Genomic DNA, 27584 nt, shown 5'->3' on the forward strand with positions numbered 1-27584 from the left:
ATAGATATCCAGTTACATGCTACTCCCGAAGAAATCAAGAAATGGTCTGAACAAGGAGGGGTCCAGACAGATCAAGGATGGTTAACGAAGGGTAAAGCCACATGGTTTCTCCCCGACTCTATGGTTCAAGTCATTATCAATACCGCACATAGTCCAGCACATTTAGGGGAAAAAGCCATGTTAGACAGTATCCAGAACATTTGGTTCAACAAGCATTTACGAGCTGCAGCTAAGCAGAAAGTCCGTACCTGTATGATATGTTGTCAGTTTAATCCAGGTAAAAGTGTCCCGGTGGAACAAGGTGGATTCCAGCCCCCTGACCACCCTTTTGAGGTCCTCCAGATGGATTATATTCAGATGGAGCGATGTCGAGGTTTCAAGTATGTCCTTGTAGTTGTATGCGCTTTGTCCAGGTGGACAGAAGCATATCCAGTCCCAGATTACACAGCCGCGACCACTGCCAAGCAGTTGGTTCGTGAGTTCTTCCCCCGTTATGGACTCCCTAGAGTCGTATATTCTGATAACGGCCAGCCATTCTCATCTGAACTCATGAAGCATGTTTCCCTTTTGCTAGGGTACCAGTGGAAGTTCCATTGTGTACGCCATCCTGAAGCAGCCGGTCTCGTTGAGAGACATAACCAGACTCTGAAAGTCCGAATCGCCAAAATATGTAAAGAGAAAGGTGTGGACTGGCTAGTAGCCCTGCCAGTCGCTTTATTTTATATGCGCATGGTCGCACATTCCAGATCAGGTCTGTCCCCGTATGAGGTCGTTTTCGGCCGCCCCCCTAATATGTGGGGTACTCCTAGACCCCGAAGTATTACCGATGTTTCAAGTAATATGCTGACAGATTACCTAGCTTCCTTGATGTCTGCCCTCAACTCATGTCGTTCACAGGTTGCCGCCGCATTTCCAGACAAAACCGAGGTGGCACCGCATGAAATCGTTCCAGGATCCATGGTGATGGTGAGGAACTTTGACAGATCAAGTCCGCTGGAGCCTCGATGGAAAGAGCCCCGACAGGTCCTCCTCACTACCCGTACAGCCGTGAAGTTGGAAGGACGCAAAGGCTGGGTACACCTTTCTCATGTCAAACTTTTTAATGGACTGAAACCCGTCTTAAAGAACATTTCCCAGGATTCAAAGGATTGCCAGAATATTGTTCTCAAGGACTGTCCCGCAAAAGACATTGCTACAACCCCTCCCCTGTTAGAGAAAACTCCGCAGCAGGAGTATAAACAGAAATTAAGGTCTAGTAAAATAAGTCAGCCAGTTTGATTGTCTAAGTCCTCCCCTAGGTGAAACGGTTAGACTGTTTCTGACATGTATAAAATAGACCCCCATAGTGAGAGAGTTAGTCAAAACTCAATCCGATGTATCGTTTTTCTATGTTTCATATTATTTCTCAGCATTTTGATTTCCTGCACCAGTTATGCATTTTACCTATGTTTCCCAGTTTCTTTCACATGTAAATAAGTCTGCTAATGCTACAGTAGAGCACACGTTTAGTGATCTGCCCCCTCATGAACTGTCTTACCGCCTCGCCATGCGAAATAACTCATTTATCCGCATGTTACATTACTCACACCAGACCAGCAATACCACTAATTGTTGGGTGTGTGGTCGACTCCCCCCTTTCCAGACACCGAAGGGAGTTCTGCCACTTTTTCCTTATCCATTCTCACATAATGGTTCGTGTGGAGCATGGTCCACGTTAACGTCATCCTCAACAGATATGTTTTTCCTTAACAGTACATGTTTCCCAGACAAGCAAGGTCTCCCTCACCGAACAGGTTTAGATCTAGAAAATGAAGTGTATAATTTAGGTAATTATTCGTCGAATTTTATGGTCCTGAATGTTCAGTCTGATACTACTCCAGACTTACCTGCTATTTCAGTACTACCAGTCAAAGGCGAATTATGTGTCCGAAATAATGGTTCTGTACATGTAGGACATAGTGATTGTACTACTATTGTCAAGTATAGTGACAGTGGGAAATCTATTTTCAAAGCTTCACGTCATTCATATTTTGTTTGTGGTCAAACCGCATATGTTCGTCTGCCCCTCGATTGGGAGGGAACCTGTTACATTGCCTTCCTACTGCCACCAGTTTTTCTAGCCCCACCTGATTATCATAGGAATACACATCTAGTACACGTTAGACATAGAAGGGAGTCCCCAATTGTCGATTATACTGAAACTGCTCTAGAACAATATACCGATTTCAATAGAGGTTTCTTCTTCTTTATAGGACCTATCCAGAATAGTAAACTAATCCGTAGATTAACCAGAACCCTTGAAGCTGTAGTAAATGAGACTGCCTCTGCTCTAGGTAACTTAACTGAAGAGCAATCTGCTATGAGATTTGTCGTTTTGCAAAATCGTCTCGTCCTTGACGTCATACTGGCCGATAGGGGCGGGGCCTGTAGAGTCATCGGATCTAGTTGCTGCATTTTCATTCCAAATAACGCGCCGTCTGTTTATTCAGCTATAACCAGACTCCATAAAATTGCCCATCTGATACACCAAGATCCAGGCACCTGGACATGGTCCGGTTGGTTCTGGAATATAATTTCCGCATGGGGATGGAAAATATTGTCTTTTCTAGGTATAGCAGTAGCGATCATATTTAGCTGCTGCCTCTGTATACAATGTGGCCCTGCGATTTGCGGCATTTGTGCTACCTCTTGTATTCCTAGTCCCAAGCCCAGTTATAAATCCCGTTCCAGGATAATTCGAGACGAGCAAATGATACTGTATGAAATGATAGATGGTATCATGAATATTGATGTTTCCTGATGGAAACGTAGTGACAAGGAGGGAATGTGGAAAAGTAAATTTTGCCATGTTCTGTGTCCCTACGTGTCATCCATCATATGTTATGTGTGCATGATTAAATATGCATATGCATTCCCCATGTCTGATTAATGACGCAATTACAGTTGTGTCCCCCTCTAGTATGTCAGTTTCCAGTCCTCGTGAATACTACGAATATCAGGCCTATGTGAAGCTACGTTGCCACGTTTCTCAGTGTGCACGTTATTCCATTATAAAGTCCCCGTTTCTAGGCCTCAAAAGGGCCTGGACACCAGATTCAGCTCCTGTCTCCTGAAGCCTCGCTGAGGAGCGATACAGCCCCCACCTGTATCCTCGACCCTTCACTTACTTCCTGCCTCGCAGTGCCCGGTCCAGCCTGGCTCAGTCTCTGAGTCTGCCAAGAATATGTTATAGTTCCAGTTATCAGTTCAGTCCTCCTTCTCTGCATTCCTAAGCTACTGAACTGCATCAATAGTTTCCGTCATTGTCTAGCCTTCACGTCTCCACGTTAGAGAAATACTGCATTTAATGGTCATTTCATATTCTTCATATTCTTCATCACGCACTACATGTAGAATAATGCATGGTCCAGTCTTAGAATCAAGTTAGCCTTTCCCCTCCTAACTTCTAGTTTATATCAACATGTTCTCTAAACATCAGATACTAGATACTGTTTAGGTACATGTCGCTCCGACCCTCCAGACTTCAGTCTCTGCTCCTAGCACAGAGTTCATAGCCCCCAGCTTCTCCTAGTGATACGTCATTGCCAGTTTGCGCGCACCATCAGGTTAGAGGTCCCGGCTCCTTAGGTAGCCCCCTCCATGGTTTCCGCCCCATTCATGACATATCCTGTTACGTCTGCACCACATGTCTATGTATACGCCCAGTTACACCTACTTTTGCCTTTATCTTTCGCGACTGCTACGCGTCACGCCTTCTGCTCCACCCACTGCTACGCCTACTGCAATGTAATGCTATGTGTTTGCGTTATGTATATATGCTCATGTATTGTTATTAAAAGCCAGCGCGCTCATCCCAGATCCAGCCCCAGCAGCTGCTGGGCCCTGTCATCCTATTCCCATGCAGGTTGTCCTGTTCCTGTCCTTATGCTGTATTAAACCTGCAAAACTCCTACTACCTCGAATCTTGACTCTTATTTATTGAGCTATCTGTTATGATATACGTCTAGTCAAAAAGAGAGGTATTATTTATTTATTTACCACAGTTAATCTCGCACAGGCTAACCAAAGGACAGGACGAGAATGCAGAGTGCAGGGCGAGGACAAGACTACCCCAGAACCTGCATACCAAAACATGTGAAAAATATAGTGCGTCTGCCTCACGCCGCGAGTAAAGCATCCAGTCTCCTCGTGCACATTTTCTGTCCGTCCACATGCACATCTGGAATCCGTATTGATTCCAAAAGACCCTCGCATGCCGAGAGCAGCGCATGCGCGCTGCTAATGCCAGGTGAGACCTAGAAATTAAATGATAGTCTCCAGACCTACAGTTGGCAACTGTCCTGGTAGGCTGAGACAAAGGTGCACTGCACTGGACACCTGCAGCAGAGAGACGGCCAAAAGTTCTCTGAGAAAATGAGAGAGCTACAGAAACTTCTCTGAACAAAAGTAGGGTACGCTCACTGAGAACATGCTCCACGCAGCCACACTTCGTGGTGGCGAAGACGTGATTGAAGAGGCATGCGCAAGTGATGTCTGCATGTCAGGAGGCAACAATATGGATGCAGATGGAGCCCGGCGAGTGCCCCAACCAGATTCATTTGTAGTACAGCGTCCTCCCCAGTCTGTTGGCAACGTAGCCAGGATGTTCTACGCTTCACAAAAAGTAAGACGCAGAGTTTGAGTGGAATCAATAGGTGCACATAGGGCAATAAACACTGGCTAACGAAATGCAAAGAATAACATGTCACTCACATTCTCACACAAAAGTGCTCACACAGACATCAGCACTGTCATAGCAACAGTGACTGCACACACTTAAGATCTGTGCACAGTAATGTTGTCCCTCCAGCCTCAAAGTGAAACCACTTGTGAGCAACAGGTAATAAAGAAATAAAATATATTTACAAACTTAAAAACATCAAGTAAACAAATGTGGAAACATGAACACAGATCCCTGGGCCTGAGGGCATCCCCTCATACATGAACAGCAGACATGGGCATGTGTGAAAAGGACTTGCATGTTTGAGAGATGTGAAATCCCAGCACTTAAGAGAGACTCAAGTCTGCGTCCTGTAAAAGCAGTGAGTCCTTGGAGGAATGCAATTGTGAACTATCGCACAGAAACAGAGAGGCTCTTCAAGCCACTATCACTGAAGGAATCTCCTTAGCTCACAGACCACACGCCATTGTGACACCCATTGTGATTCACAGCTTTAAACTCGTGAGTTTACGTTTGTCAGACACACAGGTTGAGCACGACCAGGCAATAGCTCTTTTTGCAAGCAAATGCATTCGGCACATTTTCACTTCTGAGGTTCTGAACGCACGGACTCCGTGCAACGTCTGCTTTCCAGTGTACTTTCGTGAGGACATACCCGTGTATACTCCAGATTCTACAGTGCGTACAACTGGCTTGTCTGCCAGGAAGTGTCCAGGCACTTTGCTAGGCCAAAGTCATAGGAAGACTAACAGAGATTACAGATGGTGGGAACCAAGGCAGAAGTACCTTCGTTGGTAGCAGTGGAGGGGCCACAAGTTCATACTTTGCCAGATCTCACCAGTCACAGGGTGGGCGTGCTCCCAGCGGGGCACCCCCTGTGCCCAGGCAGCAGGAGCTCCCTTCCGGGGGGCTGCCCAGGAGAGTTGCCAGGCCCAGTGTCCCCCCTCTGTGGGAAGATGCCAAAGGTGAGAACCCCCCTCTCTCGCTAATGGTTGGGTGGTACGTCTTTGTCCCTTTCACCCTAAGTTGAAGGCACCAGGAGTGTGTCCGAGCAGTGACCTGATGCACGACACCATGGCTCATCAGTGAAAAGGACGTGTGAAAGATACAAATGCAGATGGCGAGAGTCGTGAGCAGTTGGGGCCTGCATGCTTTACACGTATAGAGTGACCCACCCACTGGCCCAGCTTATGACCCCATATGGCATGCAGAGGAGCAGCGGGGGAGGCAGCTGGCATCATGCTGGCACCATCATTGTTAAGCGGAGACACCGGCTCAATGCTCTGTGTTTTTTCCCCTGAGGAACAGAACCTGTTCTGAGCCCGCCAGGCAGGCGGGGAACCAGTGTTTCAAGTCCAGTGAACTTTAACAGGAAAGTCAGTAGGAACAGCAATTCATAACAGCAAATAGTGCAACATAGGAAGAGATGCAACAAGCAGATGGCTTGTGTGCTCTCCTTTGAGGGCAGCCAGAGGAGCAGAAAAGGTTTATTGAACATGAGTGGCGACACAGCAGTGAAGTCACTGCATGGCTTGGGCACTTTGTGGCTGCCGGGCACTGCCAACCACAGGTAGGAACCATTTCCTCTCTCCAGCTTCTTATGGGAACATTAATACTCAATGAACGGAATCCTTGGTGTTAGACCCCGGACCCAGAGAGGCTTGACCAAGGGACTCTTGAGCCAGCTCGGTGGCGACGGTGCTGCGTAGTCCTCGAAGGAGCCGCCCGGTGCTATATCGAGGTCTCATCGCACTGGGCCAGGGGGGCGTTGGACAGGATGATCATGGCCTGGTCCTTCTCAGTGATGTAGTAGTGAGGGAAGCCATTCTGACCCCCGTTCTTCTTGTCCGTGGATAGCGGGTGCCTCTCGTCCTCGGGGGAGCTCGGGGTCTGAGGCTCATGGCTGCAGCTGGTCGTGTTGGACTGCATCAGGTCCAAGCCACTTTTCTGTTGCCTCCGCTCCCACCGATGGAGCTGCTTCCTCTGGTAGACAGCATAAGCACCACAGCCAACCACCAGGCCAAGCATGAAGCAGAGGAGGCCAGCCACCACAGCATGATTGCGCGCACTGCTTCGAAGCGCGTCCGTCTGCCCGCTGCGCGTGAGCACGCTGTAGGCAGCCACCAGGCCCCCCACTTGGTTCTCCCAGCAGTGGCACGAGTAGTCTCCCAAGTGCTCTTCTTTCACCGTGAACTCCAGCCCATCGCTGCGAGAGGTGTAACTGTCGGGGTCCTCCGTTGGCGTTCTCCATTCGCAGGTGCTCCAGGCGGACTGGGGTGTGCAAGGAAGCACCACCCGTGCTCCAAGTGTGACCGGAACCTCTCGGATGTCAGAGTACTGGTTGGAATCTGCAGAACAGAGATAAAGCTGGGTTACAATTAAGGCAAAAGTAACTGAAGGCACTGCAGTGATCAAGAGACAAGGAACAAGGAACAGCATAACCCTCAATTCCATCCACACAACCTCACCCACCAGCAGCATTCAGAAGTGGCCTGTGTGACGCGTGTAAGGAGGATAACAGTGGCGACCCGGAATCCCCGTTACTCACCTGCAGTTGTAGTACATAAGTCCTGCCCCATTTTCCATTAGAGGCCTCTTCCCCAACAGCTTGCTTATCAATCTCCTCACCTAGCCAGCCAGGTGCATTCCTTTTTAAAGGTAGGAATAAACCAAAAGCACCAAAGAGCTACTTAGTTTTTGTAGAGGATTTTCTATGAACAATTCCTAAAGAGTTCAATCTATTCTGCAAACGACTGCAGTGGAGGGAAAAAGAAAGTAAAACACTAGTCTGATTGACATGTAAAGTAGAGATGGCCGGGGGGCGTGGCCAACTGCCGAACATGGTGGCAGCTTGAAGCGGGAGCTCCTCCAGGCAAACCGGCCCGCATTAACTATCCGTCACTGATCCGTCTTTAAGCCCGCTCGAAGGAGCGACATCGGCTCGGGGACCCGAGCGGCACACAATGCTCCGACCCCGGTAGTGACCAGACACCGGGATCGGCTACGATTGGAGGCGGCGAACTGGGGCCTATACCAGCCTAGCAACACCGACCCACAGTGCCTGGCGGACCCGACCGGAAGTACATCCTCCTCGGCCGAGCGCTGCGACATTGGCCGGCCGCAACTACACTCTGCCCTGTGGAGTAGGCACCGCACCACTCGTAGCGAGCGTGCCCCCTGTGTGGCTGCAGGGATTATCTGGCCTGGGGCGCCGTCTGAAGGCAAGGAGGCTGCCGACGGGAGTGGAGATCCTCCGGGGCCCCGGACGGCGGAGTGTGAGATGGACCGGGAGGCCGGAAGCGCCGTTGCGGCGACGAGGTGAGGCGGTCTGCTCTGAAGGCGCTGTCGTCTTCATACGCGGCCATTAATCAGAGTCTCACCCCGCTTTGGAGGGGGGGCGCATCTGAGCCCCATTTCCCTGGCTGAGAGGGGTCGTCGTACGGCGCCCTGTGTACACGGGAGGTCCCGCATTGGCGCTGAAGTGGTGGAACACGGGAGGAGTCAGGCGCACTCTGTTGGGGGCCCCCCTGCGAGAACCCACTGACGGCGCACAGAAGCACCGCAATTGATAACACTGCGGTACGTGTGGAGTACGGAATCGACCACGCGGAAGGCCGCACTGCAACTTCACGGAGACCGAGGTGCTGCTCTTCGCGGCGGCCGGCTGCGCCGCGTCTGGGCCCTGTGGGGAGTGCACGGCGCCCTCTTGGACCCGGTGGTACCCGCAATTGATTGCCGGACGCCCGAGGAAAGTACAAGACGCGTGGGCCACGAACCAACCTAACAGCCCAATACGACTGCCTACATCCTCACCAAGCCAGCATGGCCGGCAAGGGCACGAGAAGTACGTCGACGCAGGCTAAGCTCGACAAATTTGCTTACGGCCAACATGGACAAGCCCAGACTGGCAGCCGCCACTCGGCTGGAGCGACCCCAGACGCGGGGGCCCCTCCCAAGGTGACCTTGGACGACGTTATGAAGACTCTCACCGAGGTCAAAACGACAGTGGGTTCCATTTCTTCCGAGGTCACTCTGCTCCGGGCGGACTTCAAAAAAATGGCAGAGAGAGTGACGCAAGTGGAGGTAGTTACAAAATCACTCATCGAAGATACCTCGGACCTGCAGGTTGCCATGGAACGCATGGAGAAAGTCACTAAACAGTTGCAGGAGAAACTCGATGATCAGGAAGGGTGCTCCCGGAGGAACAACGTCCGCATCCTGGGCCTGCCGGAATCAGAAGGCAAAGCTGCTATGGACCTATACGTTGAGGACCTGATCAAATCCCAGCTGAACCCTAAAGGTCTGTCCAAATTCTTTTCTGTTGAAAGGGCACACCGAGTTCCTGGTGGAACACCGAAACCAGGAGCCACTCCGAGACCTGTGCTGGCCAGATTATTCAATTTTAGGGACAGGGACGCCATCCTTCAGGCGGCAAGGGTCTCCCCGCCTGTGAAAATTCAGAACTCCACTTTGGCCTTCTTTCCGGACTACACGGCGGAGGTAGCTAGGCGCAGGAAGTCGTTCACGGATGTGAAGAAAGCGCTGCGAGACAAAGGCCTGCAGTACTCAATGCTTTTCCCTGCCAAGCTGCGGATTGTGGCCGAAGGGAAAACGTGGTTTTTTGACATGCCGGAGGTGACTAGAATGGCTTGATGGATGGAGGCAGGTGGGCCGGCCTCACCGCCCGCACAGGGACCGAAGGCACCAGCGCAGCGGAGAACCAGCGGATCGCCCGTCGAGGAGCCCCGCGAGCGAAGAGGGCGCAGCGGCACTGGATTCGGATCTTGAAAGAGACCCCTTTGACTCTGGACAACCTGTAAAGGGCTGAGTTGACTGGGCTGCCAGAGGGACAGTATATTGTAGACCTTGGGAACTTGATGCTGATGGAGCTGAGTAGGGCGGGCATCGGCCGGTGCCTGTAGGGGTCTCACCAACCCCACGAGCAAGTAAGGTGTACGGGGATGGGATTATGCACTCTGCCAAGTTGGGGATGCGGGCGGGTTCAAGTCCGTGGTGCAGGGAAGCAGGGAGGGGGTGGGGGGGGGTTGGTTGTATTGTTATGGTTATTGTTCTTAGTCATCACCTCTTCAATGTGGCACAAGGTCCTACTACAGGCTATGCACTCATGGTACCCTAGCACACGTCATTGTATATGTGTTCCACTCCGACTCCACATGTCAATAGCACTGATCATAATCCCGTATGGCCCAGAAAGCTAGTGACACACCCACGGACTGTGGCCCACCGATGACAATGGTGTCTCCCTTAAAACTACTCACATGGAATGTTAGAGGTCTGGGGGACAAGATTAAGCGAGGATTGGTTCTCCAAACCATCAAACGCCACGGACCTGACTTGGTGATGTTGCAAGAGACGCACCTGGCTGGGTCTACATGCAAAGCACTCGACCGACGGGGTTATGCCATGGAGGTACATGCAGAGTTCACCACGGGATCCAGGGGCACCGGGATACTCCTTAAGAAGAACTCCTCCTTTATGGTGGAAAGCCGCAAAAGGGATGATCAGGGTCGATTTGCGGCGATATTTGGCCAATGGGAAGGGAGACCCCTCAACATAGTGTCCGTGTACATCCCACCAGCACTACACTACGGCCCAGCCGGCGCTGGGTCAATTTCTACTTGACCTCCCAGAGGGTGACATGATCATTGGGGGGGACTTCAATGCCATAACTGACCCGCAGTTGGACACCTTTCCCATACGAGAACGTCCGAGAGGGACAGCCACGCTTCCTGGTTTTCTGACGGCGCTAGGCCTTACTGATGCTTGGCGTCAATTGAACCCCACGGCGACTCAATACACGCACTACTCAGCTAAACACAACAGCCTCTCACGTATTGATTACCTTTTCTTTTTAGGGATGGGGCTGGGATCGGTGGACAAATTAGAGATCCTGCCTAGAGGTGTATCTGATCACTCCCCAATGTCCCTCCACATTACGACTAAAGAGAAGAGGCGCGCCAGGATCTATCCAATCTACCCCAATTACTTACAAATCCCTGGTGTTAGGAAAAAGCTTAAATTGGCCACATCACACTATTTTACAGAAAATATGGGCACAGTTTCCTCACCCTCGGTACTTTGGGAGGCGTACAAAACAATCTTGCGCGGCGCAGCGATAGCGGCCATCACAGGGCATAAACGAGACTCCAGACGTGACCTCGCACAATTAGAATTGGCACTACATGCCGCAAACGCAGCGCACATGGCCGATCCCACATGCGCTACACCTCAGTCAACAACAGCACTTGTCTCATCTTACAACAGTTACCAAGGGACACTTGGCGAACACAGCTCACAGGATATATGACCTGGGCGATAAAGCCGGGAAGATGCTGGCGTGGTTAGATAAAAAGAGTGGCTGTAACAAAGGTATTCAGAGGCTATACACACAGAATGGCCGGCTGCAGACACACCCTGAGCAGATAGTTCGCACCCTGGAACGACATTATCAAGAAATATACACACCGGTTCGGGAGGTCACGGAACGGGAGGCGTTAGCGTCACTTAATAACATAGCGGTCCCCGAGCTTTCGCAGGACGCACAACGGGAACTGGACACTGACTTAACCGAAGATGAAATCCAATTGGCAATACAGTCGTTACGATCCGGGAAGGCGCTGGGTCCTAACGGGATACCCGTGGAATGGTACAAAGCATCGGCTCCCCTGTTGAGCAAACCTCTGCTAGATATGTATGTAGAGAGTTTAGACAAGGCTGAACTCCCTCTGGACCAACGCATAGCCACGATAGTAGCCATTCCTAAGCCTGACAGGCCGCAGAAGGCCTGCTCCTCGTATCGTCCTATCTCCTTGCTCAACGTGGAAGCGAAGATCCTAGCGAAACTCCTGGCTAGTCGCCTGATTAAGCATCTACAGACCCTAATACACCCCGATCAATCAGGTTTCATGCCGCACAGAAGTACGGCACTGAATTTGCGGAGAGTCCATGGAGTCCTGGCGCGAGCACATCTCCTCTCGGACCAGGCAGTCATATTGTCTCTAGACGCCAAAATGGCCTTCGATCTGGTGGAATGGGAGCATCTCTTTGCGGTCCTTGCTCGTATGGGCTTCGGCCCGAAATTTATAGCATGGATACGGCTACTTTATAGGTCACCCATGGCACAGGTGGTGGCGAATGGCCACATTTCGCAGACTTTCCCCCTGGGGCGAGGGACCCGGCAGGGGTGCCCACTGTCCCCCCTACTCTTTGCGCTGGTGCTGGAGCCACTAGCTATTCTGCTCAGAACAACGCCACTGTTTCGGGGCATCACCTGGGAGGACGGGTGGGAGGATAAGGTATCCTTATATGCAGATGACATGCTGATCTACATGACCAATCCCAATGAGGGTATTCCTGCCCTGTTGGCTCTGTGCGATGAGCACGGGAAAGCGTCCGGCTACACCCTAAATTGGTCCAAATCCGTAATATTCGTCCTTAAGGGCCAGGAGCCGTTATTGCGGAATGACTGCCCCCTGCAATTAGCGACCGGCTCATTTAAATACCTAGGTATTTTCATCACCACTAATGCGGCGGACTTCTACACTGCGAACCTGGTACCACCTCTGACACGTTTACGTGCGGACGTTAAATATTGGGCTACCCTTCCGCTGACCCTCCTTGGGCGGGCAGCGTTATTTAAAATGATGGCTCTCCCTAGGTTTCTCTATGTGTTGGAGAACACCCCACACGTAGTGGCTCCACGTTACTTCCAACAGGTCGCTGCGCAGGTATCTGCTCTGTTATGGGGCAACGGCCCAGCCCGTATAGCACATGCCAAACTCGTTCAAAGCTGGTACGACGGAGGGATCGCACTTCCCAACCTTCAACTGTATTATTGGGCATCCCAACTTAAGGTAATTAATTGCTGGATCCATGTCCCGCGGGATGACCCCGCTTATAAGGCGGACTGGTCGCAGTTGGGGACGGACGGCATGCTATCAGTATTGTACAACCACTCACAAGTTCGTACATTGCTTGGCCCAACGTTGCATACGGCTACCTTATGGCATACAGCGCAAGCTCGACTGGGATGGAAGGGGAAGATCACTAGAATGACGCCGTTGTGGGACGCGAAGTCATTGGGGAACTTGAGGTCCAGTAAGGGCTTCGCACGCTGGGATCAAATTGGGATTTCGGTGGTGGGGGACCTCTGGGATCAGGGCTCAGTAATTGCATTCTCGCAGCTACAGCAGCAGTATGATATGGGCCCCACAGAAACTTTCCGGTATGTGCAAATTCGTCACGCTCTACTACAAGCCATTCCACCTGACACCACACTCCCGGAATCGTCGCCACTGGAAGACAGGTTGTTGACGGAATTTATGGAACAAAAGGCGACCTCTCTTACATACAAGAAATTGGTTAACAACCTGACAATCCCCACGCAGAAACTTAGAGAGAGGTGGGTTGGGGATGTAGGAGACATGGATGACACTGAGTGGAATGAGGCGCTGGCATCACCGAGGGAGGTGGGCATCTCGGCTAGGTTCAGGTTAGTCCAGCTCAAGATCCTACACCGCACCTATTACACCAGGACACTTTTACACAGGATACAGAGGGCACCGCACCCCTTCTGTCTGAGAGGCTGTGGGGAGGAGGGTACTTTACTCCACACACTCTGGGATTGCCCGTTGATCCAGGAAGTCTGGAGACAAATTATGCGCACAGTATCCCAAGTCCTTGGGGTAACACTTCTCCCTGAACCCCGTAAATGCCTATTGAACATTTGGGACCCTACTGACCTGAACAGGTATGGACAGTTGTGGGTCACGTTGGCTGTGACAGTAGCCAAAAGAGACATTGCACAGAAATGGGGTGCCCCAGAAGTGCCTACGGTGCATGGCTGGATTAGAAATATGGACCTTCTAATGGTAAAAGAGAGGGCGGTGTATGTGCTGCGGGCCTGTCCCCGTAAATGGAATAAAGTATGGTTGCCTTGGAATAAATACAGGGGGGAACCGTGTGCACCCTTGCCGGAGGACGACGATTTGGAGTCGGAAGAAGAAGAAGATTAGGAGGGAGGACCTAGTAAGTGGAACTCTGAGTTGTGGTGGGATGGAGTGGGACCGCGAGGTAACATTTGAACGAATGTACGGACTGTGTGCAGTAGATGAAGAATTGTCTATGTGTAGATACAAAGTTCTATTGTGATGATGACATCAGTTAGGTTTTATTAGTTGTGATTTTTGTTCTCTTAGTTTTGTTTTGAAAGTTTTATATAGCGCGAACAAGATCTTCGCAGATATCAGAGCGCTTTACAAGGGTTCGAACAAGTAGTACAGATGAGTATCGAGTCTTTGTTGTTTTCCCCAATAGTCGTTCAAGTGTATTTAGCCATGAGGATTGCTTTTACTTCTCTCTTGAACAGTATGGTAGAGGTGATGAGCCTAGTTTCAGGGGGGAGCGAGTTCCAAATCCTGGGGGCCATTCCTGAGAAGGAGCGTTTATAGGTTTTTTCCTTGCTGAATCTTTTAGGCTTTAGCAAAAGATTGTTTGTGCCTCTAGTGTTCCTGGAGCCTCCAGAAATCGTCAGCTTCTGAGCGAGGTATCTAGGTGAGCTCAGGTGTACAGCCTTGTGGGTCAAACAAGCGATTTTCAGGTGTATTCTGGCTTCAAACGGCAGCCAGTTCAGGGATTTGAAGTCGGGGGAAATGTGCGAGTGTTTTTTTGATCCAGTGATGAGTCTCGCTGCGGCGTTTAGAGAGGCTCTTATGGGTGCCGTAGTCGCTAGGGGGAGACCGCAGAGGGCGGTTCTGCCATATTCTATTCGAGGTATGACTAGTGATTGTACCGCAGTTTGGAAGTCTTTGGCTGGAAGGAAAGGTTTAAGTTTCCTGAGGGTGTTGATTTGGTAGTTTGCTCCCTTAGTTGCTTTGTTGATGTGTTCCTGCATGCTGAGATTGGTGTCAAGTGTTATGCCCAAGGATTTCGCTGAGTCCACGATGGTGGGTTGGACATTGAGTGCCGTTAGGTCTTTAAGCCACATTTGCACGGTAGTGATCTTCGCGGGAGGTGCGATCAGGAGGAACTCTGTTTTAAGGGCATTGAGTTTGAGATGATTAGCGGCCAGCCAAGATTGGGTGCTTCTGATTGTTGAGTTCAAAAGCGTGATGTCTTTGGGTGATTGTAGTTTGAGATAGAGTTGGGTGTCATCAGCATACATGTGGAAATGTACATTGGATTCTTGCAGCAAGGTGGTGAGAGGTTCCATAACTAGGTTGAACAGAGTTGGGGATAAGGAGGATCCTTGTGGTACGCCTAGCGATACAGGTCTTGGTGCGGACATCAAGTTGTTGCTCTTGAATTTCTGCGACCTGTTATGCAGAAAAGAAGTGAACCATTTGAGCACAGTTCCAGATAGGCCCATTCTTGTGTGTAATAGTTCGAGTAGGTTCTCATGTTTGACGGTGTCAAATGCGGAGGAGAGATCAAGTAGGATGAGGAGGCAGGTATCGTTATGATCTAGTATTTGGAGGGCGTCATCGATTATGTGAATCATGGCAGTTTCCGTACTGTGATTGGCTCGGAAGCCTGATTGGTGAGAGTTGAGGAGATCAAATTGATTAATATGTTTAGTCAATTGTATTTGTGCGCATTTTTCCAGCAGTTTGGCAAGAGTCGGAATGTTGGTAATGGGACGGTAGTTGTTTAGGTCAGAAGGGTCGGCTGTAGGTTTCTTTAGCAAAGGTGTTACTTGTCCAACTTTGAGGGAGTCGGGAATGATCCCTTGTTGAAGTGAGCTGTTAATGATTTTGGTCCAGAGTGGAAGGAGCGACGGGGTAAGGACTTTTACAGCATTAGCAGGAAGGGGGTCCGTGAGGTGATTGGATGGTTTCAGAGTGCTGAGGAGTTTGCCAATTTCTTCTTCCGTGTAGGTGACAAAGGTTGACCAGGTTGCATTGTTTTTTGGTTTAGTGGGTGTTATGTAGTGGGGTTTGGGATAGAGGCTTGCGTCCATGAGGAGATCATTCTTTATGTTATCCGTTTTTTGGTTAAAGAAAGAGGCGAAGTCTTCGCAGGAAGGGGCATTGCACATAGTGTTGAGAGGTTGGGGTTGTTCTTTGGTTTGTGAACGGATAAGCTCAAACAGCTTTCTCGGACGGTTTTTGGCTTGGTCTAGCTGACGGCTGAAGAAGTCTGATTTTGATCCTTTTATTTTCCTGAAGTAGGCATTTCTCTTTTTCTTCAGGTTTTTTAGGTTCAGTGCAGAGGGGGCTGATCTCCAGGAGCGCTCTGCCAATCTCATGGCACGTCTATTGTCATTGAGACTCCCGTCATACCAGGGATTGGAGATTTTTGTGGTGGCTTTTTTTAGCTGCAAGGGCGCGACTTCATTAATTATTGCGGTCATATTGTTAAGATAGTGATCAGTCAAGGATTGGACGTCCTTCACGCCAGCCGGAGGAAGTAGTAAGTTGTAGCTGTTGGAGGGCAGAGAGTTTGAGTTTAGTTTTTTCATGTCTCTTTTCCAGACTTTGGGCCTGGCGGATTGGATAGGGTTAAATTGAACTTTTTCATTGATGAAGAACGTGATGATATGATGGTCCGACCAGTCACAGGGTTGGATAGATTCGAGTTGGATAGCGGCCTCTTTGGAGATGATAAGGTCGAGGATAGAGCCTTTCTTGTGTGTTGGACTGTTGCAAATTTGTGCAAGGTCAAGGGCGTTGAGGAAATTCTTCAGACCTTTTACCACCGCATCATTATGATCATTCCAGTGGAGGTTGAAATCCCCAAGGTATATTTGTGTGAGTTGCCGCCCGGCGTTGGTTGAGATCATGTCCATGATTTGTTGGGAGAAGGTGAGGTTGTCACCGGGTGGGTGGTAAACGCCGTGAAGAGTGCAGATCGGTTTGCCCTGACTGATAATATCTAGGTTGATGTATTCACAGGACGATGGGGAGGGCGGGGAAGGTGAAGATACTTTCAATACAGAGAGGTTGCTCCTGTATATACATGCGATTCCGCCACCTTTTTTATTGCCAGACCTGTCGAGTCTAGTGATGAGGTAGTTGGGGGGAACCAGAATGTCCATTATAGGTGTAGAAGACTCTGTTAGCCATGTTTCAGTCATGATGATTAAGTCCAGATCCAATTTTAGGATGAGATCGGCGATAGCGGCGGAGTGTCTAGCGGCTGATCTGCAGTTTAGGAGAGTGCATTTGAGACGGGGTGTGTCGAGGGTGGAAGGGTGCTCTAGGGCGAGGGGGACTTTACTCAGGTTACTATGGATAGCGACTCTGTTGTTCAGTGTGGGGGGTCTAAGGGGATTGGAGTGAATCGTAGGTATGGCAGTGAGTGTGTCGGGTGTGTTGCTGAGGGGAGCTGGGTCATAGGAGCGGAGGAGGGTGATTGTGTCAAGGTCCGAAAGAGGGTTGCAGGAGCGACGGGGGCGGTTTTCACGATTGTGAACAGGGATTGAGGTCCAGCGTGGTGGAAGTCGAGTGCGTGAGTTCGCCGCCCGGGTGGAGGACCAGTTGGGAGGGGAGGTGATGGTGGAGACGCGTGAGTGGTGTCTGGGGTGTGTGCTGAGTAAATGTTTGATGATGTGAATGTCTTGTTTGATCTGTTGGAGAGTGTTGGGTGGGGGGTGGCTGGAGTGTGATAGACAGAGTAGTTGTTGTTTGATGCTGTACATGTCTTCTTTGAGTTGGAGGAGGGAGGCCGTAATGTGGTCCACTGAGGGACATGTGTTGGAGGTGGGGATGGGAGGGTCAGGCGTGGATGACATAGGGGGGAGGTTGGTGGTGTGGATGAGCGTATTGGTGGTGGGCGTAGAATGCATGGTGGAGGATGGGCGTTTATTAGTGGTGAAGAGGGTGGAGGTTGGGTGATGGGGGGTGTTGGACAGGCCACATGAGGGGCTCGCTCCCTCCCCGCAGGACAGGGCCCGGGCCACCGTCAGCACCATTGCCCGGCCCAGCCGCCATCTTGGACACGGCACCACGCGGCCGTGCGGCCTCAGCCCGACCCCAACCCTGGGCCTGGCCAGGCCCCGACATCCCGGCACCACCCTCCACCCAGGAGATGAACGGCCCACTTGGCAGGTCAATGGGAGTACGAAGTGTCGATGGCTCTTCCCCGCCAGGTGCCGAGCACCCCCAGCCTCCTCGGGCGCTGGCTCCACCCCCCTGCTGGGTGTCTGGACTCCCTCATCCCAGACCTCCCGACCTCCAAGAGCGAGGGTCCGGACATCAAAGGGCGCCAGACCTATAACTGAGGCAGCCCCAGGACAGGAGGGCAGTTGTATCCTGGAGTCGAGAGACACCGCGACGAACTCATCCTTGACGGACTGCTGGCGCTGCCACAGCCCTGCCTTGTGAACTATTGTCCTGCCTGCTGGCGCTGCCGCGGCCCTCTGCAACCTTCATCCTCGTTGGGACCTGCTGGCGCTGCCGCGGCCCGTTGTAACCTTCATCCTCGTGGGACCTGCTGGCGCTGCCGCGGCCCGTTGTAACCTTCATCCTCGTGGGACCTGCTGGCGCTGCCGCGGCCCGTTGCAACCTGCATTCTCGTGGGACCTGCTGGCGCTGCCGCGGCCCGTTGTAACCTTCATCCTCGTTGGGACCTGCTGGCGCTGCCGCGGCCCGTTGCCACCTACGACCTCTTCGGGACCTGCCGGCGCTGCCGCGGTCTGACCCCTCCGAACACCGAGCTCGAGGATTGTGAGCCATCACCGTTACACCCCCGTACCCGTGGGTACCCAGACTGTCCCGCTACCCCCTTCCCCTACTAGAGACTAGAATTGAGAGGATCATCGTGTCCTGATTGCCTTGTATCGTACCACTCTACTCCCAGAAGTGCCTATAAAAGGTGTTACCCTGAACTTTGTGTGGTGTCCATCTGTGGGGGGGAAGTTACCTGTCTGTGCGATCACTGTGCTCGGCCGACCCTCCAGGTCCCCGTCTAACATTGGTGGCTAGCGGCGCGATCCGAACCAACGCGTACCGTACAGACAGTAACTCACCCTACGACTAAAACCACAATGACGACCAAAGAGAGCGGATCGGCGGAGAAGTTCCAGATGGAAAAGCTGGAAGAATACAACCACCGAGAGCTCAAACAATTTTGCATGGACTTAGGCATTGCTACCACCGGGCTAAGCACAAAAGAAGACTTCAAAAACGCCCTAGAGGCCTGGACAGAGACAAATACCGCAACCCCCCGGGACCCCGCAGCCCCGGAAGTCAACACCACCCGGACGGAGGAACGGAGAACAGGCCCCTCCCATGAAGAGATCCAAGAGCGGGAAAAAAATAGATTACACGAGTTAGACTTGGCACGACTCAGATTAGACGGAGAATTGAAACTGGCGGAACAAAAAATAAACTTAGAACACTTACGGCTCAGAGAAGAGCGAGAGGAAAAACAGAGACAGAGAGACCTCGAAGAAAAAAGACTGGCATACGAGCACGAGTGCAAACTAGCGGAGATAGAAATGCGCAAACTGAACAAAAACCTTGGGGTGCCCGAGCAACCGCACTCCCCGGGTCCTACCGAGCAGAAGGTCCACATCCCCAAGGATGTGGTCCGAGAATATCACCGGAACGACGACATACAGCAGTGGTTCAAGGCCTATGAGATTGCCATGACCGCCCACCGGGTCGCTCGAAGTGACTGGGGAGCCGGTCTATGGGGGAGATTCGTCAACGAGGGTCGTGATGCCCTGCTGCAGCTTCCGGACCATCAAATGACGTCCTATGACCACATGAAGGCCGCCCTCCTCAGTCGATATGGACTTACACCCGAAATGTACCGCCAAAGGTTCCGCAACTGCACCAGGATCCCAGGTACGACGTGGTTGGAATACGTGAACTATTTCAGCCGAGCCTTCGAGGGGTGGATCAAGGGTAACAACGTAACCACTTACGAACAACTCTTCAATCTCATTGTGTGGGAGCACCTCTCCAACAACTGCTTTGTCGAGCTCAGGCAGCACCTCCTCGACAGTAAATTGACTGAACCCCGGCAGCTCGCCACCGAGGCTGACCGGTGGGAGAGCACCCGAGTGGCCCGGAGTGGGCCGAATGAGCAGAACAGAACCAACCAAGGTCACCATCGTCCCCGAGGAGGAGGAGGAGGCCCGGGCCGGGGCAGAGACGCCGCCCCGGCCGCACCCACTAACGCCACCCCGGCCCCAGCAGGCCGGGGAAACCCCCCGATGCGCCCGGGGTTCCGAGCTAACGTGACGTGTCATCGATGCCAGCGAGTCGGCCACTATGCCAGTGACCCGACCTGCCCGAAGAACCAGGCCCCCGGGCCCCGCCAGATGGCGGCCGCCGCCCTGGGAGAAGAACAAGTCTCCGAAGACACGGAGACCTATGAGTCGGAGCAGTTCGAGTGGGAACCCGCCGCCATGACCCTGGCATGCCTAGGAGGAAGAGACATGGTCCCGCGGACTCCCCTGCCCGCCAACACTCGGAAGTACAGCCAATGGGTGAGCATCAATGGGCGCAAGGCCGAGGCCCTGCGTGACACCGGGGCCAGTGTGACGGCCGTCCGCTGTCACCTGGTGACCCCAGAACAAATCCTACCAAACGTACTTTGCCCCGTCCGATCGGCAGATAACTCGGAGAGCCTGTGTCGGATGGCCTGCGTCCCCTTCGAATGGGGAGGAGTGTCCGGCATGCTGAAAGTAACTGTCCGTGACGATGCCCCCGTAGACTGCCTCCTGGGTAACGATCTCGAGAGCTCCCCGTGGGCCGCTGTGGAAAGAAAAGAGCATCTGGGGATGTTGGGTCTCCCGGACTGGGCGTGCGTAACCACCCGATCCATGGCCACCCGCACCATCCCTAGACCAGAAGAACCAGAATGGGCAGCACCTCCGCCCTCGATCACTCCAGAAGAAGACTTCCTCCAGACCGACCACCCGGACCCCACCCCAGAGGGGTCCACACAGCCCCCCGAACTTCCCGACCTGGCTCAGTGGCGTCAAGAAGGGGGGCCCACCCAGGAACAATTCCGGCAGGAGCAAAAGACCTGCCCCTCCCTCGAGGGATTGCGACAGCAAGCGCTCGCCCAGAGCCAAGGAGACACCACCGGGGCCCACTGGGTTTATTGGGACAATGATCTCTTGTACAGCGAACAGAAAATCGCAGAACTGGGGGCCGGGCGAGTGCTGGTGGTGCCCCTCCACTTCAGAGACTTCCTGTTGAACCTAGCCCATGATGTCCCCCTGGCCGGGCACCTGGGCCAAGACAAGACCTACCACCGCCTGGTGACTCACTTTTTTTGGCCCAAAATGAGAAATGACGTATCCAACCATTGCCGGTCCTGCCCGACCTGCCAGGCCAGTGGGAAGAGCGGCCGCAAACTCAAGGCGCCCCTACAACCATTCCCCGTGGTGACCACCCCGTTCGAAAGGGTGGGAATAGACATTGTGGGGCCCCTGGACCCCCGAACAGCACAGGGACATCGCTTCATCCTGGTCCTGGTGGATCACGCTACCCGCTATCCTGAGGCGGTCCCCCTTCGTGCGATAACAGCCCCAGTAGTGGGTCGAGCCTTGATGGGGATCTTCTCTCGAGTGGGCTTCCCCCGGGAAGTCGTCAGCGACAGGGGTACGAACTTTATCTCAAAATACATGAAGTCCCTCTGGCAACAGTGTGGGGTCACCTACCGATTCACGACCCCCTATCACCCTCAAGGGAACGGACTGGTTGAGCGGTTCAACCGCACGCTCAAAGGGATGATTGGGGGGTTGGAAGAGCCCCTCCGTCGCCAGTGGGATGTGCTACTACCGTGCCTTCTCTTTGCCTACCGAGAAGTCCCCCAGAAGTCCCTCGGCTTCAGCCCTTTCGAACTCTTGTATGGACACCCGGTGCGAGGCCCGCTCAGCCTAGTCAAAGAAGGCTGGGAAATGCCCCCTCTAAAGAACCCTCCAGATGTTTTCAAGTACCTCCTAACCCTCCGCAACCAGACCAGAAGGTTCAGAGAGATGGCAAAAGCAAACCTGGAGGCCAGTCAGGAGGACATGAAAAGGTGGTACGATCAAAATGCATCCTCCATCGAATTTGAACCCGGCCAACAAGTGTGGGTAATGTCTCCCACCGAACCATGCGCCCTGCAAGACAAATGGACGGGGCCCTTCAAAGTAATCGAGCGCAAGAGCCCCGTCACCTATCTCATCGATATGGAATCTTCCCGAAACCCTCTCCGGGTCCTCCACGCTAATAGACTGAAACCCCACTTTGTACGCTCCGAACTCAGTCTCCTGATGGCAACCGACAATGGAACCGAGGAGGACTCCGAACCCCTTCCTGACCTCCTACGGTCACGGGAGAAGGACAGCTCCGTGGACGGGGTCCGACTCTCGGAGGCCCTCACCCTGGAACAGCGCCAAGACTGCCGAGTCCTCCTGCTCCAGTTCTCCACCCTGTTCTCCCTCACCCCAGGGGTCACCCCCTGGTGCTTACACGACGTGGACACTGGAGACAGTCCCCCTATCCGCCATCGGGCCTACCGCGTACCAGATCGGGTACGGGCCTGCATCCAAGAGGAGGTGGCCAAGATGCTCACACTCGGGATCATCGAGCCCTCAGACAGCCCCTGGGCCAGCCCAGTGGTACTGGTCCCCAAAGCGGCCGCCCCCGGCGCCACGCCGGAGCTCCGGTTCTGCGTCGACTACCGGGGCTTGAATGCGGTCACCAGAACAGACGCACACCCCATCCCCCGAGCAGATGAACTAATCGACCGCATGGGAGCTGCCCGCTACCTCAGCATCTTCGACCTGACAGCGGGCTACTGGCAGATCGGTCTCACACCCCGGGCCCAAGAACGATCGGCATTCTCTACCCCTGATGGCCACTATCACTTCAAGGTCATGCCATTCGGCATGAAGAATGCGCCAGCAACATTTCAGCGGCTAGTAAACCAGGTCCTGGCAGGACTCGAAGGATTCAGCGCCGCCTACCTGGACGATATCGCTGTGTACAGCCACCACTGGTCCGACCACCTCCACCACCTCCGAGAGGTGCTACAGGCCCTCCAACGAGCTGGCCTCACGATCAAGGCCAGCAAATGCCAAATTGGCCAGGGGTCCGTGACCTATCTCGGGCACCAGGTGGGAAGCGGTCTGGTGGCCCCTCTGCAACTCAAGATCGCTGCCATCCAGTCGTGGCAGTCCCCCATCACCCAGACCGAGGTCCGCGCCTTCTTGGGACTCACAGGCTACTACCGACGGTTCGTGAGGGACTATGGCAGCATCGTAGGGCCCCTCACGGAACTCACCTCCAAAAACCAACCAAAGAAGGTCAACTGGACCCCAGACTGTCAAGCGGCCTTCGAGAAGCTGAAGGCCGCCATGTGCTCCGCCCCGGTGCTCCAGGCCCCCGACTACAGCCGGGAATTTATCGTCCAAACAGATGCCTCCGACCATGGCGTTGGGGCAGTCCTTTCCCAGCTGAACCCCGAAGGACTTGACCAGCCAGTGGCTTTCATCAGCAGACGGCTCCTGGCCCGAGAACGACGCTGGAGCACCATCGAGAGGGAGGCCTTCGCCGTGGTGTGGGCCCTCAAAAAGCTCCGGCCTTATCTCTTCGGCACCCACTTCCGGGTCCAGACCGATCATCGACCCCTGCAATGGCTCATGCAGATGCGGGGGGAAAACCCGAAGCTACTACGTTGGTCCATCTCCCTGCAGGGTATGGACTTCACTGTGGAACATCGACCCGGCCAAGACCACGCCAACGCGGATGGCCTGTCCCGCTTTTTCCGCCTCGACGAGGAAAGTCCCCAAGAAGATGGGTGACTCTCCCCGCCTTCAGCTGGGGGGGGACGCATGTTGGACAGGCCACATGAGGGGCTCGCTCCCTCCCCGCAGGACAGGGCCCGGGCCACCGTCAGCACCATTGCCCGGCCCAGCCGCCATCTTGGACACGGCACCACGCGGCCGTGCGGCCTCAGCCCGACCCCAACCCTGGGCCTGGCCAGGCCCCGACATCCCGGCACCACCCTCCACCCAGGAGGTGAACGGCCCACTTGGCAGGTCAATGGGAGTACGAAGTGTCGATGGCTCTTCCCCGCCAGGTGCCGAGCACCCCCAGCCTCCTCGGGCGCTGGCTCCACCCCCCTGCTGGGTGTCTGGACTCCCTCATCCCAGACCTCCCGACCTCCAAGAGCGAGGGTCCGGACATCAAAGGGCGCCAGACCTATAACTGAGGCAGCCCCAGGACAGGAGGGCAGTTGTATCCTGGAGTCGAGAGACACCGCGACGAACTCATCCATGACGGACTGCTGGCGCTGCCACAGCCCTGCCTTGTGAACTATTGTCCTGCCTGCTGGCGCTGCCGCGGCCCTCTGCAACCTTCATCCTCGTTGGGACCTGCTGGCGCTGCCGCGGCCCGTTGTAACCTTCATCCTCGTGGGACCTGCTGGCGCTGCCGCGGCCCGTTGTAACCTTCATCCTCGTGGGACCTGCTGGCGCTGCCGCGGCCCGTTGCAACCTGCATTCTCGTGGGACCTGCTGGCGCTGCCGCGGCCCGTTGTAACCTTCATCCTCGTTGGGACCTGCTGCCGCGGCCCGTTGCCACCTACGACCTCTTCGGGACCTGCCGGCGCTGCCGCGGTCTGACCCCTCCGAACACCGAGCTCGAGGATTGTGAGCCATCACCGTTACACCCCCGTACCCGTGGGTACCCAGACTGTCCCGCTACCCCCTTCCCCTACTAGAGACTAGAATTGAGAGGATCATCGTGTCCTGATCGCCTTGTACCGTACCACTCTACTCCCAGAAGTGCCTATAAAAGGTGTTACCCTGAACTTTGTGTGGTGTCCATCTGTGGGGGGGAAGTTACCTGTCTGTGCGATCACTGTGCTCGGCCGACCCTCCAGGTCCCCGTCTAACAGGGGGGTAAGACTGGGGGGGGTAGTGGGATTGTAGATGGTTCTATTTAGAGAGGGTCGAGTTGAGCTGATGGAGGTGGAGTGTTCTGTGTGGTTAGTTAGTGGGAGGAAGTGGGGGCTGAGAATGGGTGAGGATAAAGGGTGGGGTTTGCCTTTGTGTGTGTCGGTCTGATGTTTATCTAGGATAGGCGGGATGCGGGTGGGAGCAGTGGTATCATGGGTGAGAGGAACGGGGATGAGGGCTGGTGTGTAGGTGGAAGGAGTGGGGTTGTTGTTGTAAGAGGAAGAGAGATCTATGTCTGTGCTTGAGGGATGTGGGATAGCTATGGTAGGTGGGGGAATGACTAAGGTGCCGGGAATAGAGGGGTGGTGCATGTCTTTTTGGGTGGGAGCTGTGGTATCAGGGGTGGGAAAGTGGATGAGGGCTGGTGTGTGGGGGGAAGGGGTGAGGTTGGTGTAAGAGGGTGAGTAATCTATGGCTGTGCTCGACGGGAGTGAGGTAGGTATGGTAGGTGGGTGAGTGACTGGGGTGTCGGGAGTAAAGGAGAGGTGCATGTTGTTTTGGGGTTGGGCTGGGTTAGAATGAATGTGGTTTGAGGCTGCGGTGTCAGGGGTGACGGGAATGGGTGTGGTATGGGAGGGTGACAGGGTGAGGTTGTAGGGGGGGAGGGGGTATCGCTGGAATGTGTGGGTGAGGGATCTATGTCTGTAAATGTGGAGTGCGCGATAGCTACCTTAGGTGGGTGAATGTCTAAGGTGCCGGGGATGGAGGGAAGGTGCGTGCCGTTTTGTGGTTGAGCTAGGTTAGGAGGGTTGTGGTTGGGGGCTGTGAGTTTAGGAGTGATGGGCCTGCGGATGCTATGAGTGGGTGTCCGATGACTGGTGAGGTGCTGTTTGAACGTGGGGAACAGATTGTCTAATAGTTCCAGGTTGTCTGTGGATTGAATTAGGATAATCCCATTATTGTATATAGTGATGGTTGTTCTGCCAGGGAAAAGTTGTGATGGGGTGATGGTAAGTTTTAGGCCATGCGCGAAATTCCTGGAGGTGGAGACGGAGAGTAAGGTGCGGAACGTGTTTCTCCATTGGGCTCTGCGTGTGGTGTGGAAGATAATATCAATGTTCAGTGAACCATTGACTGGTGAGAAGTAGGTGTCTGCACACGGAGTTTCAGGGTGGGACCTCAGGAAGTTGTGTTTAAAGCGTTTAGCGGCCTTTTTAGTGAGTGCTGGTGGGTAGTTGATTTTATATGTGTGTTTGCCGACGGGTTCCATAATGGGAGAACAGTCTAGATAGGTGAAGGGGGGGGGGGTGTAGGAAGGAGGGTGTAGTAGGGAGGGTGCACTGTCCTAGACAGTTGCGAGGGCCTAAGGTGATACCAGTGCGTTCACAGTAATGCTATGTGCAGAGTACAGCCGACGAAAATAGTGAGATAATTGGGAGAGACACTAGTGAGCTGCCAAGGTATTTGAGGTAGTAGTTGGTGCGTGCAAGAACAACTGACACTAGTGAGTAGTCACAATATGTAAGGTACAGTGATGGAATACAGTTGCACACATAGATTAAATGACACATATTAAATGGCACAGCAAGTGGCATTAGCGAGCAGCAAAAGAAGAAGAAGAATAATATATGAGGTAGCAAACGGTGCATTACCGGTGACTATAAAGTGGGACGTGCAAGATACAGTTAGGAATATATAGAATATAATGCAACTGTACGAGGCATTAATATATGGGTAGCAATTGCAATTGGTGCAGAAAAAGTGAAGTGTGCTGTATACAATCAGGAATAAAATAATACATATCACAGTGAAGAAGCAAACTATCTAAATCCGCTGTGAAAAAACGTCCAGCTGTGTAAATTGTGCAACCGCTAAAAAGAAGTAGTCTGAAAGTCTGAAAGTCTAAGAGGTCTTAGGTCTTTAAGGTCGATGGTAGAAATGTCTAGGCCATGATGGTCTCCCCCAGATAGCCAAGCTAAGATGGCCGAACCGATGGGGGAGATAGAAATAGAAATATTGGTCCTTTGTCTGTTGTTGTTACTTTGGGCTCAGAGCAGGACCATTTCACTTTCTATTAAGGCAGGCATTGCTCATAGCTTGCTGGTGAGGAAAAGTGGGGGAGTTAGAGCTCTGGAGCCTCGTGGACATCAAAGGTACTAGCGCGGATTTATTTCTACAGATTTATGGCCCCATGTTGCTCTAGGAGGGAGCTTACGAATGTGAGCAGTTTAATGGCCCCAGCCATTTTGTATAAAGGAGGTGGACTAAAAATGTGCACAGGCGGGTGGGGTGGGATAAATACCTTATGCCTCCAATCGATGTTCCAAACCTGTATGTCCCTGGGAGGTGGGGGGCTCAATGACACATATCCGCTCCCGGGTGGGGGCGGCTCATGTCGGTCCTTCAGCTCTTGTTTGGTCCCAGAGCCCAGATCAGCAGATCAGCAGATCCCAGCGCCACTATAACTTCCCATCCGTTTCCCTGTGCTTCCGGGAGCTGGATCCACTGAACCGGCGTCCTTCCTGGTTCTGCATCCAACCTCCTATGCTGTGATGCGGGCGGGAGGGGGGGGTCCATCGACGTTCAGGCACCGCAATCAGCCGCTTGCGCCTTGGAGCGGGTGGGAGGGGGGCCACTCTCCGGTGCAGCCGATCGTGCCCTGCGGTAGTCGTGACAGCAGAATCAGTTCCTCAGATGCATTGCCGAGGTTTGACTCACATTTTTGAATAATTGATAAGGGAGTTGACGGTAGTCATACCAGACGTTCAGGCACCGCAGTCAGCAGCCTGCGCTTGGAGCGGGGGGAGGGGGGCCACTCTCCGGTGCAGCCGATCGTACTCGGCGGTAGTTGTGACAGCAGAATCAGTTCCTCGAACACGGCAGTAGTCAGAACTCCTCGCGTCATCTTGGCATTGCATTGTTGACCTTGCTAATGATTAATTGCTCTATCCTAAAGTGGGCAAATTGCGAATTGGAACGGGGAGTGAAATGTTGCCA

General features: G+C 53.2%; 1 protein-coding gene across 1 annotated transcript in view; it reads right to left on the reverse strand.

Annotated features, from left to right (window-relative positions):
- Positions 1 to 4880: 4880 nt before the first annotated feature.
- SEMA4F (ssemaphorin 4F) overlaps positions 4881 to 27584 on the reverse strand; it is a 268518-nt gene continuing 245814 nt past the window's right edge. Inside the window, exon 15 of the mRNA XM_078678828.1 lies at positions 4881 to 7068. Coding sequence (XP_078534954.1) covers positions 6452 to 7068 — 617 coding nt within the window. The 3' untranslated portion in view covers positions 4881 to 6451. The remainder of the gene's footprint in view (positions 7069 to 27584) is intronic.

Source organism: Lissotriton helveticus, chromosome 2_2 (assembly GCF_964261635.1).
Source record: "Lissotriton helveticus chromosome 2_2, aLisHel1.1, whole genome shotgun sequence".
Lineage (NCBI taxonomy): Eukaryota > Metazoa > Chordata > Amphibia > Caudata > Salamandridae > Lissotriton > Lissotriton helveticus.